General features: G+C 32.9%; 1 protein-coding gene across 1 annotated transcript; it reads right to left on the bottom strand.

Moving 5' to 3' along the window:
- Positions 1-2,894: 2,894 nt before the first annotated feature.
- LOC147074939 (putative chitinase 2) lies at positions 2,895-5,974 on the bottom strand. Its single transcript, XM_085942532.1, has 4 exons — positions 5,797-5,974; positions 4,077-4,177; positions 3,456-3,715; positions 2,895-3,173 (listed from the first exon to the last, which is right to left on the bottom strand). The coding sequence occupies exons 1-4, from the start codon at positions 5,972-5,974 to the stop codon at positions 3,008-3,010; spliced, it is 705 nt and encodes a 234-aa protein (XP_085798658.1). The 3' UTR covers positions 2,895-3,007.
- Between the last annotated feature and the right edge of the window lie 9,504 nt (positions 5,975-15,478).

The following is a 15,478-nucleotide window of genomic DNA, read 5'->3' on the forward strand; positions in this document are numbered from 1 at the left end:
ATCATGGTTTGAAAATACAATAAAAACTCAATTTGGACCTTCGACGAGCATGTCCCCCCTTAAGTTCAAATGTTTATAAGATTGAGTTTAATCTTGAACAATTGACAATGACATCGAATTTATAGAGGTGGAATAAAAAAAGGATATTAAATGAATAGCAAAACAAATGCCATTCGAAATATTATTAAACAAAATAAGGAATATACAGTCGTACTTGGTTATTACGAGGAAGGTTGGACCGGCTGAATTTGCTCGTTATAAGTGGTACTCGTTATATCAGAGAATAGGTATTTTTATTGTCGGCAAAAACAACAATTAGACATTTAACTAGTGTCATAAACGTAATCCGTCTCCGGCGGCATCTTGTCCGATCGGATTTTATTGCTTAGGGTCGAAATGTTTTTAAACGATCAACACATTAACAGTATTTTAGCTCGGTATATCCGATAAGTTTCTCGTTATAACAGTGAAAAAAATGTAAGGAGAAAATCATATACCAAATGTCAACGATTGTTTTCTCATTACATCCGAGATCTCGCTATGTCCGAGATTGTAATAACCGAGTTCGACTATAGTTGTTATAATAATTATGACATAGTCGATATATAGACATCCCAATTCGTTTCGTTTCAACCATGTCCGATCCTAATGGGATCATATGGGCCTCCACAGAGTAGAAGGTTTGTATTAACTAACTAACTATATCCGAGATAAAAATAAAGTAAGACACGCAACGCATTGAATAAAAAAGAAGTTGGAAGTAAGAAAAAACGTAAATAAACATGGGAACAAATCTTGATAAGCAAACCCAAGGACAAAATAAGTGACAAATTAAAAAAAAATTGTAAAACATAAGAAAAAAATTTAGAATTTGAGGTAAGTGCACCACTGATTACATAATATTCTAAGATAAAGACAGAACGTTATTTCGTTGAAAAATTCTAATGTCGATTTTAACGAAAGTGCAAGATAAAATAAAAGATAGTTATATTTATTTTACTTATGTTATGTAAGTGAAATGGATTTGGAGATATAAAAAGAAACCTTTTTGGCCCAGTGGTTTCTAGGTGTGGACTTTTGTAATTCCCTGAAGATCTCGAATAAATAATTAAAAACACCTATACCATATTCCTAGGTATCTACTATGATTGAAAAGTAGATCTTCATTTTTTGTATTTATGATTGCTTCGTAAAAAAAACAATATTTACGGCTTTATGATGTGGCAGATAAATGAGCAACTAAATAGTGATCCAAATATTATGAAAAGTCCAACTATCAAAGCATCACGGCATAAAATTAGTAATACTACGGTTATACACAATTTATTGTACCTACCTATTGTTATAATTTTCTTAGTTAATTTAATCGTTGTTTTAATTTAATTTATTTGAATTCAAATTCATCTCTTATGTGTTCATTCACTGAATTGTTTACCCTAGATAGCGTATATTTTTTACTATTCTTAGCATACTAAATTATCAACCTCCACTTTTTGATGACAGACAGTTATAATAGGCACGTAGATAATAATTTTAAGGCCGTAGACAGGAATGAACGTTCGATGGCCCAAATATAGTACACTAGTATGTATGTAATTAAAGTTAGGGTACAAGTCGGTTATCCTGGATACAGCGGCAAACACATTTTGAAAATAACCGATATACTAGATTATTTGTTAGGATTACCTAACCTAACCTAATCTAACTTAATCTAACCTAAACTAACCCAAACTAACAAATAATCCAGTATATCGGCTATTTTCAAAATGTGTTTGCCGCTGTATCCAGGATAAACATATATAACAAAAGTTAGTGAAGTGGAAGTTTGTCGAGGCTGTTTTGATCGGGTTAATTTGTCTTTGAATAATATTGTGACTAGAAATTTTAACAATTCTTATTATTTTTAACATTGTATATTGTTCATAATTTTCGCGTCTACCACGTGAATAGACGATTTTTTTTTACTTTTAACATTTTAAACACTTAACATAAATATGGATAAATTGTACAGTTACTAGACAAAGATTAAATTTGATGTGTGTCAGAAGTATCTTAGGCATTTTCGCTCGTATGCTTTCTTTATATTATTATGAAACTATATTTATTTTAAAATCGCTTTATAAAAGGTAGGTACGTCAAAACAGTAATAAATATCTGAAATAATTACACAACACTATTTCAGAAAGTGGAGGTTGATATATGTAGTCCATTGACATATGCTCCAATATCGCAAACAAAAATTATTGACAGCAGAATTAACACAGTCTTTGTCTTCGTACCTGGCGAACCTTTATTTTCAATGTATGTGTGTGTGTATGTATTTTTTAATCTATGCAAGTACTGTTTCAAAAATGGTTCAATTTATTTCCGCGTTAGCAGCACATGTCGATAAAATCTTGTCAAATATTCATTTTATTTACAATCGATTCGTTAATATACAAAAATACAAGATTTAATTTAAATAACTAGCTTAAAAATTAATAAATAATATTTTTAATAGAAACGCTAAGCGTTTTTTGCGATAAATTACGTCTGAACCGAGATGTTTTGATTTTAATTGCATGCTTTCTAACCTCTAAATCGATGTTTTTTAAATATGACAAAAAAGATATAAGGATATAATAAATTCCAATTACGTTTAGCGTTTCTCTAGGTAATAGATTTACGTACATTTTTATCGTAATTTTGATAATAAATCTTTTGTCATTCATTCTTACCACCCGATATAAATGTACCGAATTTGACACGTATTTTTGGTATATAGAACTCCACGATACATCTTAATTTTTTATTTTATTTTTCTCATTACTTTTGAATATATATTTACCGATTAATAAACTTTTCTAGCTATTTTTCGATAACAACTTTACCTAGAGACATCACCTTAAGGTGCTTACAATAACTCTATTTGACACCATATCTCCAGGATATGTGGGATATGGTCATTTCAGTTTGGTTAGGTTTTAATGAACGAACATTGTTTTTTTTTTAATTCGACTAGGATTAGTTAAATTTGTTGCAACAATGTTGAGTGAATTAAACATACCACATTGAGGCCAGCATTTCCAGTATTGATCTCAGATTTGGATATAAACAATGGAGAGTTGTGCCCAGTTATTCCGTCATAAGCTCCGTGAAAATCGTATGTCATGATATTGATGAAGTCAAGATACCTAGAATAAATTTATCAGATGAAAATAAGTCAAACCCAAGAGTTCTGAATGAATTACTTTGATGTAACTGGTTCTCATCATCTGGGAAAAAATTCCATGATTTCCTATAAGGCAGTTGAATGGACTCAACCAAAATACAATAAAAACTAATACGTTCACTAGAAGTGAGTTGGCATACAGTATGCGGATCATTATCATCTGTAGAGGTCACACCGCTCCCAGATCTTATCTGTTATTGGTCCAATCAATCTGTAACCGATTCTTTATTAAAATATAACTCACTTTACAAGGTTTGGCACATCGTACGATTGAACAACGGAGAATTCTGCAGCAGCGACAGCTGCCGTCAATAGATGACCGGATTTATCGAATTCACATCTCAGAGCCTTGATGAGCTCCACGAAGTTCGCCTTGTCTGTCGGTGCACCTCCTCTCTGCGCAGGGTATTCCCAATCTAAATGCAATCCATCGAAGCGATACTTTTTCAGAAAGAGAACTGCGTTTAAAGCAAAAGTTTTCCGCAGTGCTGGACTACTGAAAATCTGAATAGACAAAGATATTGATAAGTTATTCTGCATAAACTTCAAATAAAATAATGACAACAAAAATATGCTATCATATTTGTTTTTTTTTGTTTTCACTGTGTGTTCTTTCTCCTTCTTTCCTTATCATTTCAAAGTTTTTGCGAAAGCCATTCTCAAGAGATAATGTAATTAGGTGTATGAATGCGAAGTAAAACTAGTAAATAATATTGTAAGTAAGAAAAAACTGATAACGTAGGAAGAATGACAAATACAATAATAACAATGAAGAGTTTACCGATTGATTTAAATTGATCATGTTTTATTATGATATAATGTCCACGTTCATATACCCTAATCGATAACGATTGTTGTTAATTACCTGAGAGTATCGAGTCGATCCTTCATTCCATCCTCCCATAGCAACTAAAACCTTAAGTTTTGGATTGGCCAACTTCAATTTCACGAGTTTTTCAAAACCACCTGAAAATGGTTGAGGTTCAGTATTCTGTATACATTACTTTTACAAGTTACATAAATGCTATTACAAAATATATACTTGTTGACAATTAACCACATGACCAATGTCTCCGATGGCTCAGGAGGGCTTCGATCCTTTAACGCATTGAGATGCAGCCACCCTTGTATCAAGCCGCCGTGCTGTCCAGTTACACATACTAAAACTTTGGATCATAGTCAACTCTTAACCAGCTCGATCTCAGTTCACGGACTTATTTGATACCGTCAAAAAGGTGTCATCTCCTAGGGACCTGATTCCCATAGAACCAATAGGAGTCCTAAACCAGTATTGAGTTACCGTATAGCAAATATAATCACAGTTGGCTAAACATGAGTATAAATAGCATAAGTTTTATACAATTTTAGATGTTAAACGTTTAATTAAACGTACCTGCCTAAAATTATTGACAATTAGAGTGAGATTCTTAAGTTCAAATATCTGTAAAATGTTTTTTTAGGATATTATATTTTATTAAATTAAATGTAAATACTGTAAGGGTCGGATAATAATAATAATATTACTTGGCCAGCTGTAAACGTATTGTGGGGAATATCAACGGTATATACAAAAGGCGAGTATCGACCGCTAAAGTGATAAAGTGATAGTATTTATTACATACATTTTTTATTGAGGTATTATAATTATAACAATTAGTTAGCCGTCTAATCAGTCAAAACTGTCTCTCTCTCGCTCTCAATTTTAGCACAGCAAAGAGATGTGCCCTTAAATTTAGCACTTATTGCAACAATTACATCCAACTTATTGCAATTGTTACAATAAGTGCTAATAATTCGATACAAACCTACTCTAGTTAGCGGTTGTAGCGGCCAAAATCAGCCTTGTGTATATAATAGACCCACAAGAAGGGTAAGTAGATGGACTTGGCATGAAAGGTTGTCACCTGAGACCCAGGTAAAAAGTTGTGCATGCAGAGTGAAAACAGATGAGTCAATTCCAGAGCAGTTAGAGAGAGACAAGGGATTTTCGGAATTTGGCGACAGAATTCGCATTTTATTATTATTTTTGTTTTTCACTCAGTTTTGATCTGTCCAGATCGAGAGCCGTCACTCGAGTTTTTGACCTTTGGCACATCGGTAGGACTATGATTTCACTACACAACTGTCATTGTGCTTGATCAGCGCTCGAAATGGAAAATTTTATGAACCCAATATTAACATATTAATGTAATTTTTTAACAATAAGTGTGTTCGATTCTTTTATTATATACCTACCGAGCTCAGTCAGTCAAATGGAATAAGTCTTCAAACTTTTAGCATGCAAGATTAGCGGATGCAAACATTTACAGCGCCACAGGCGAAAATCGAAGCTTCATAAATATTTTTTTTTACCATGATTCAGGTTTGTATAAACTTAATTTTTTCACAAGAAAGAGCGTCAATCGCGGGAATTTCATAAACCAAAACTGTACTCCGGTTCATATAGAGCGCTGGGCCTGTTGCAGTGTTAAAAACATATATATTATATATTTCTATTCTGTATAAAAAAAAAACACTTGCAGAGACCAAAATACATTATGGGATTTAGTACCGAAAGAAGATTTGAATATTGATTAATTACTTACCTTTCCCTGAATTTTCTGAGAGGTCAGCTAATGGATCCATGACTTTGACAAGTCCAGTGTCAGCGACAGAGATGAAGGAATAAATCACATGTGTGCAGAGAGCTGGAGGAATATTAGAAATAGTAAAGTTTCCGTCCCCAACTCTGTACACCGACCAGCTGCCGAAGTAGCACACCATTTTGTCTGGGAATAAAAAAACAGTAAGTATACATTAAATTAAAACATTCCTGCGTTCATTTGTTTACAAATGAGGCTACTATTTGCAAACACGGCTTATTCCCGAAAACATATTTTGCGGCAAAATAAAATAAAATGCTATACAGACAATTAATATTAGACTAAGTTGTATGATTTTTTAGTTAATTTTTGTAGTGTTGCATATTTAAAATAGAAATCAAAGGGAAATTTATTCATTTCACAATCACTGCTAACCTTTTAATTACCAGATTTAAATAACACGTTAATAATATCTAATGGCCAACGACTCCAAACACGCCAGTCGCGGTGTTAGCACTAAAAGGCCGCGGACCTGGTGGAAACGCTCATGCAACGCGCGACCAAGTCTAGACTAATTATCCGCTCCAAATGCTTGGCCTGCCCCACGTAGGAGCGTCCTTTACCAGCGGTTTGAGCCAGTGGCACGTCACCTTTTCAATATAAACATTTATTTAATATATTTAAAGAAATTCAGAACCTGAGCAGAGTTGTTTGAATTATAACCAGAGGGTATTGTATGATCTTTTTGTAAAATACCCACATTGTTTGTAAACTGATATCGCTTAACAAATGCACATTACAAACATTTGTAAGTCTACGCACGTATTCACCTGCACATATTGTTATCAATTAAATGTGGTCTGGGCAGCCCGTATCATATAGATTTATGAGATTTAATCAAAACAACATTCGTTGAGACCACACCGCGTTACTTTTAGTGAAACAAAATCTGTAGACACGTCCACGCTCGCATGTTTGTTTGTGCGTTTGCATACGTTTTCTATTCGTGGCGAAATACAAAAAAAATGCACATTTGTTTAAAATAGTATCTATGAATTGTTTTTATACAAATGTTTGCAAACAATTGATATGCAACTTTAAAACTGTTTATATAATGTTTTTTTATTTATCTTGATTTGGGACATGGCATAACTCGGCACATGATGGCGGTTCCACAACGTTTTTAGTATTGGTGAATTTGTAATCATAATATTATATAAAATCTGGTAAAAATTAATTATACATTATTTTATTCAGAATTAAATAATATAATAAAATAATAAAAGGTTTCACAGCGCTGACGGCGTATGGTTTTGACAAGAAACATGACACCTGACGTAATAAATTAATAAGAAAGTTATTAGTTGCCTCGTAAGAAATCGGCATTATTATTATTATACCCATAACAAAATTATTTTGTCGCCTGCAATATAATAATAATAATAATATTTCATTTTATGCTCCGCATAATTAAAAAAATACAATGGAGCAGGAATAACGTAATTATAGTAGGTATGTATTTGTATTTAGTTAGAAATAGACATTTCCGATTTCAAAATTACAATATTTTGGACGTACCTGCTATAATACCTAATACCTATAGACATTTTTTATATAGTTCGTCCGGCAAAGGAGCTTGGTTACCTACGAGGAATGGTTATCAGCCATTCGCCGAATTCATTGGAACCTCGCTCTGTTACATATTGTGTACCTTGTTAATATCAGCTGGCATGCAATCATACATATTTAAGTTATTAGCAGTTACTTATTTTTCATTCATTTCTCTCGGAATAGGTAAAATTTATTCAGAGATGCGAACGAACGACATCTATTTTAAATTTACCATCAATTTCGTCCGATATTTGAAAGCAGGTCTCACAATAACCTTTTCTTTTGTTGTTTTTCAAGAATATATTGCATTTTTATAATATTAAAAAGTTTTAACACCTTGATATTATCGACACTTCTTGCAAGTTGAAGTTGTGGTCTGTGATACCAAACATTAGTAATAATATTTTTTTTCTTATGTTAGGTGACTTCCTATTATGTATGTATGTACTACCTATGTGAAAAAGTGAAGTCCAGACAGCCGTGTGTTCAGTTAGTATACATATAGACTTCAAACTAGAACTACGTATTTTCAGTACCTACCAAGTTAATAATATTAAATAGTATGTCTTTATCAAATCATTCTCGGATATTATGTCATCTCGAAAGGAGTTCGTTTTTCACGTATGATATCTTAATGAACAGAACAAACATTCACGATTTGAACTGTGAAAGAAAAAGTGTTGGAGAATTTCATACTTTGTATAACGATTTAAGGAACTTCCCAGAAAAGTTTTTTGAATATACGCGGATGTCGATTGGAACCTTCGACTATATATTAGATATCATTCGTGAGGATTTAACCAAATGTGATACTAACTTTCAAATGGCCATCTCGCCGAAGGAAAAATTATTCATAACTTTGAGGTAAGTGTAAATTGTAAATAAAAAGATAATACGTACATATTATTGAAGTGGTGTTTATTGTAATCAGAATCATTAGAATACATAAATGCGCTAATCTATGAAATAGTGTTCTTATTGTAAATAATAGTAATTTACTTTAAACAATATCATTCAAATTAATAAACTCCTGATGGACACTTTTAATAATTTTGATACTCGTTTAAGTATGTATTTAACCTATTATATTTTGTTTTATATACCTATATTTACAAAGAGTTTGTGTAGGTACTTACCAATAATTTAAATTCAATACAATTAAAGTGAAACTAACCGGTGCATGCATACATGTATAATATTTAATTGTTGTCACTTCGAGGGTTTTCTCTATTATGATAATCATAATAATATGATTCAGGGAGTGAACTTCTATTTAATTCTTCCATCATCACCAAGTTAATGGTGTTTCGAACCCTGAATTTTTGCGACGGCGTGAACGATTCCATCTGGGGCAAGAGACTCATCAAAAAATAATAGTCCTCGGACTGAACACTGGTCGAAAAACTCTTATTAATTTCTGACTCTAGAAGAGTCAGTCTTCGTTTTTCAATCGCCAAAAATTCTGACCTTATGTCGTTGGAATTTTTTCGTTTTGGTCTTGCTGAGGAATCAGAACTCGAAGATGGTACTGAAGAGGGAACTGGAGAGGGAACTGGAGAGGGAACTGAAGAGGGAACTAAAGAGGGAACTGAAGTCGGTGGTGTCGTTGAATATAATTGATTATTTGGTGTTGATTCTTCATTATCTTCAACATCAATTATATTAGACTCATTGACGCAAGGCATAACTTCTTCCCTCAAAAATCCCATTATCGGAAAATATCTCCAGTGTGACTGGTATACTCCTCCAGTATCCATATATCACTGCCCTGTTCTTGTGTTGTGGATGACGCGACATCCAAATCGACGGTTTGGTTAGAATCGCCGAAATAAATTCTTCACAATTTGTTTCCGACGCCATTTTTAACTATTTTACCAAAAAAATGCGTCGATGTAGCTTGGAATCACAAATGAAATGATAAAATATATACTGTATGCGCGACAAAATTTGTGTCTGGTTCTGGAGAAGAAAACAAAGGGCGAAGGGGAATTTCCAAAATTGACCTCATCACCTTATTTATACAGGGTTCTATGTCAAAAGCGGGCAAAATCTTTATTTTTTTTATAAGAGTATGGTGAAACAGATGCATATAATGTAAATGAAAGTACTCATGTACTAATGTAAGAGACTATATAGCAGTGGTGGCGAACTTGTGGCATGCGAAATAGTTTTGTATGGCACGCAAATGCTTTATTTTAAAGAGGGAAAAATATCCATAACAATAATAATAAATGACAGATCGCATTGTATAACAAATAGCAGGCAAATACTCTTCACGAATACGTATTACGTGTAATGCAAATATAGAATTGCATAGGTCGGTCCTTACTTTATGCATCACATATAATATTAACGCACTAACCTCATCAGGGGGCGAGGGAAGCCACGCCGCGAACCTCTGATTTGATCGATTTACAATGCTTGAGAGGCTTGAGACCACTGTTAAGCGAGTGAATGCCTCATCTGATCGATGCAATTCTAGTGTAAATTTGTGAGTAAAGAACCAACCTAAGTACCTAATACAGTAACAAACAATTTCATTTACTACCCAAAAATAAGAAACAAAAACTTGGTGGAGTTTGTAGTAGTAATTTTGGCAGACAGTTTCAAAATTGATGGACCGAAATGTTTGGCGTAATTGAAAAAGGTGATGGAACTATATTATTTGTCCTATGTTCTGTGATATCTAGAACATCATCGTTTTTAATAGAGTTCTTAAAAACCATTTTTTTCTCCATCAAAAACTGCTCGGCACGCCAGTCGAAAAATAATAAATATAATATATAATAATAAAAAATTTGGCACACGTACCTACGTATGTTTGCCAACCCAAACCAGGTTTGCTAAATAGAATACTATACTTAGTTAAAACAGTACGTACGCATAAAACACCAAAAAAAAACTTCTCTAATTAAAACTTAAACGTTAAATGAAAAAATTGTAGATAGAACTCTGTTGAACCAACGTGAGTTTTTGCCCAAATATGTAATATTACCTAGTATTTTAAAATTATTTGAATATCGAGCGTATTTTTTACACTTCGTTCTTCCATATTTTTTGATATAACTATACGAATGAAACCATAGTATTTGCATACCTACTGTTATAACATTCCTTTGTATTTTTAATAATATGTAATTCATTAGGTATACATATTGGAAACAATGTGCACCACGTACAATAAAATATGTTTTATTCAATTAATAATACCTACATAAAGCGGTTGGAGCGGATGATGGCGTGGGGCGAGAGAAATGGCGCGACCTTGTGCTTTCCTTGCACTACGATGATGGAGCCTGATAGTGTTGAAGTAAAAAATATTTATCACAGTTCAAAAACATAAAAAAAAATATTTATTGAGAATTCTGTGCTCCGTGGCCATAACTCAAAAACTCCTGCATGATGTAATGATTGATGAAAATGTCACAACTTATAAAACAGCAGCTTATTGGTACCAATTTAGTAAAGTTTCGTCTTGTTTTTGTACTCCGAACATGTGGTCCCCAAACAACCTTCTTCCAAAAAACAACTTGTTATGTTTTTCATGCTTTGAAATCGTCTTCATACCATAGATAGATTTGTTTGTACTACCTAGTCAGTTTCCAGATATGAATTTCAAAAAACGATAGTACGATTACTATCTCAATATAAATGAAATCAAGGTTAATGTGCATTTTAAATCTAAAACTATCGTAAATAAATTTCATCAGTGTACCTATATCAGTGGTGGGTTTAGAGACTTGATAAAGAATACTACCAACGTACCTAATAAAAATAACAACGTATCTATTTCCCTATCCAATTATTATTGAAGATGACAGTGATGACACATAATATTGGTGGTTTATTTTTTATATGTACACGTACGTGTGAGTTGGAGGAATTCTGCATCTCTGCATTCGACATCTTCAGGCAATATGTAGGTAATCTTGACTCAATAGGTAGGTACCTGCTTTGTTGTATTAATTTTATTATATTAGATATAATTAACTGCATTTATTGACAGTGTTTATTTACCATTTATGAGTGCGCATAGTGCCTGAAGATGCCGTCAGTCAAAAACCGGGTCGCAAAAAACGACTCAAATGGAATACATAGTACAAAACTTAAATGCATTAGATTATTTATACCTGTACATATTAAAAAAAACTTAAAGTATAGGTACATGCTAGTGTAATTTATAATAATATGGGATTAGTAGGTATTTTCCTTCAAATAAAAATGAATAGCAAACTAAGACGCGCGTAAAACACAAACTATTTTGTGATCCAAAAGATTCATAGCAGCGGCTACCTAACGCTACCGATTGCCGACGTTTTTTGAAGTCGGGGAAAGGAAGGGCGAGGAGAACACAGTAAATTGTATTTGACACGCCGCTAGCTAGCCGCTCGAAACGCTGCAAATTCGAAGAGCGGCCAGACTGTCTACCGCTCACTCTCCGCGCTGTCATGGTGGTCCCCATACATTTTTTGGCTCCGCTCGACCTGGCCGCCCGTACCAGGCCCACAGACTAAATGAGTTAATAAAGAATCTATTTACATTTTAATATTTGTGTGAGATTTTGACATTTGAGTGAATGAGTCATTTTTGCAACATTATGATTAATATCCGCCTATGAAAGTGCAACTTAACCATTTCGATTAATCCGCCTATGAAAGTATGTAACCAAATGATATACCACTAAAATGTTATAGACAATGTTTGTATAGCAATTATGACCAGTTTCAATTGTTTAAAACTCTCACAGTCAGAAATATTAATTTAACAATAAAATAAAAATTTTGATGTCATTTAGGTAAATACTGAACTTTTTGGCTTCATTTCTTTGCTATTTTCTGGTTCCCTTTCTAGCTTTGATACTATCACAGATGAAACAGTACCTAATGTCCATTATGTTTATTTATACAAACTAGCTGAGCCAGCTGGCTCTCGCCAGTCTGTCTCGCTAGGTCTTGCAGACAGCTTTTCGTTATAATGACATGGTGTTGGATTTTAATATAATTGTAAAGTATGTATAGACGGCGCCATAGTTTTCTCTTCGGGATGGATTTTCATTCACGTTAGACAATTTGACATTTTGCTGATTTGTCAGTTTTACGATTTGCATGTCGTCACTGCCATACAAATTTGGAGTCGTATGTGTAGTCTATTCTGGAGTCTGGCCTTCACAATATCGTCTGACACCACTTCAGGCTGCTAGGCCTAGCAGAATCGCCGATTGCTACCAATGACATTTTAATTTTAATACAATATATGTGTAGATGTGTGCATTTAAATATGATAAATAATTATACATCTCATTCGTTCGAATATACAGCAATAATATGTGATTATCTTAAAAAGCGATCCATTATATCAAAATATTAATCTCTTTAGGGTCCCATTACATATAAGAAAAAGGTTAGCAGCATGAAAAACAAATTTAAACATTGTTTTATTTCATTGTCTATAAAAAATAAATGCCTGCAGCCATAGAATGATATTTACAAAATTAAATTTTGAATTCAAAATTAACCTTAACCAATATAGTTTTCCAGTGCGGGACATTCATATTGAGACAAATGTTAATAAATAATAAAACAATACATATTATATCTGAGAGGAATAGACCAATTCTGATAAAAACAGGAATTTATAAAACCTAAAAATGCGGAATCAGCTTAAAGAGGCCTTCATCCAGCAGTGGATTGATACAGGTTGATGACGATAATGACGATATAAATAGGTAGGTATATAAAATCACAAATTAAAAAAAATATAGTAGTTTATATGACTAAGAAGAGTAGAATTAGGTTGGGATAACCTTCATCCAGCAGTGGATTGATCTTGGTTGATGATGATAATGACAATATTATGAATGGGTGAATATAATATCAGCAATTTTGATAAATATAGCAATTCATATGACCGTATGACCGACAGAAATACAAACAAATTAGAAAGGCCTTCATCCATCAGTGGATTGATTCAGGCTCATGGTATAATATAGATATAATATAATATCACCAATTTTGATAAATACAGCAATTCAAATGACAGAAAGGAGTATAATCAGGCTATGGGAGGCCTTTATCCAGCAGTAGATTGGTTCAGGTCGATGATGATAAGGGTGATAGAAATAAGTATAATATCACAAATTCGTTAAAACAAACCCTTCATCCAGCAGGATTGATGATGATGATGAAATTCAAGACTATCAAGAATACAATCAACGTAGAGAGGCCGTCATCCAGCAGTAGATTTATTAAGGCTCGTGATAATAATGGCATTTTAAATATAGGTAGGTAGATAGTATAATATCACTGATTTTGATAAATATAATAATTCATGTGTAAGTAAGGAGTATAATAATGCTGAGGAGGCCTTCATCCAGCAGTGGATAGGTCCAGATTGATTATACAATATCACAAATTTTGTTAACTATAACAATTCGTATTAATTTATTTCATTGTTTGCAATGGCAACTTAATATGACTATATTGTAATCTATCGAAATTAGTAGCCTAATTATTCAATAAAAAAGAGTTCGTGAACAGCCACAAAGAAGTATTTAAAAAAATCAAATTTGTTATTTATTAATAGAAAACTCATCTTACAATAAAAATGTCTTGATTGAAATTGATTATTTAACATGCTAATAGAAATGTCACATTTTTCGATTGTTTCTGCAAATTCTAAATTTGAATTCTGACACGTCAAATGAACTTGTTATAGGCGAAAACAATTGAAAATCAATCATATATTTCATTTTGTGAAGTGGTTTTGGATTATATTTTCGTAATAATTAGTGAGGAAATATGTATTTATTTTGTGTTAAAACTCAAGAATACGCCAATGTGCCACTTACAGATTTTAATAATTTTGTGGAATATTAATTTAGATATTTTACAATATTGATTATATAAAAAGTATTAAACGACATTATAATCAATTTGAGGTACACGGACTGCAAGATGCGAAAATGTATGGTGACGGATATAAAACGCGATTTAAAAACGATAGTATCTGTGATTGTGTCGAGTTTTATCAGATTGTGCCCGATTCAAATGGAAGTAGATTCGGGACCCTAAAAATTGAAGTGAATTCCTTTAATAATCAACAAAACGGTGTTTAAATAAAAAAGTTGACGTATTTTCCAAAATCTCTTAGGATAATAATATATAGGAGATAATTGCTTCAATTAATCAATAAACACCTTTAAACTTGAATTATATGAGGAGCGGCCACAACACAACTTACTGTCTAGCAAATCATACCAGATGCTATTAACCACGTTGTCACCTCCGAAAGGGGGGGGGGGGGGGGGTAGGTATTAGCGCTCAAATTAAACAAATGAACAAAAAAGAGACACAGAAAAGATTAACTGTAAATAAACATTGATTTGTTTAAAAAAATTGAATTGAAAGTAATCGAATCAAACTTGGCTGATACATTTTATGAAGTGGCGATATCAATTTTTGAAAAGTGTAGGCACCGTAAAATACCAAGGCGGCAGTGTGTTATTTCCTGTCCCAAGGCATGAGCTCGCTCCATCTATTTTATATTTAATCTATGGTCCCAAATCCAATTTAAGTTGAAGTTTATAATGTGTTAGTGCACAGAAATTTTATGTCCAGTTTTTAAAGAAATTGTGTTAATATAGTCAAAACACTTGTCTACCCTATTATAGAACTTATCACCGGCCTTCTCGCGCTCTTAGGCGGAGATGGCAGACCGTGATAATGTCATAGCCAAGAAGCGGGGGTGGGGGACAAAAACGCACGGGGTATTTTGTCAAGGCTGGTTTATTTTTATCGTATTTGCGATTTGGCGGGCTGCAGACGTGGTGTCGCGGGCTGGGTTACTTGTTGCTTTAGCCTCACATAACTTAAACTTACTTATGTACTTACACACTTAAAATACCAGTTTCTTTATATTGTATTTAATTATCATTCAAACCTTAAATACCTAAGTAAATAATTTTGCCTTTAACATTATTTTGTTGGTATGTACTAATAAATATATCTCTGAGATTGTGTATTTTCTACCATTTAGCATCCCATTTTTTAGTTTATTGTTGAATTGATTGCTTAAA

This window comes from Rhyacophila brunnea, unplaced genomic scaffold, assembly GCF_057557595.1.
Source record: "Rhyacophila brunnea isolate RB1 unplaced genomic scaffold, BYU_Rbru_1.0 scaffold_15, whole genome shotgun sequence".
Taxonomy (NCBI): Eukaryota; Metazoa; Arthropoda; class Insecta; order Trichoptera; family Rhyacophilidae; genus Rhyacophila; species Rhyacophila brunnea.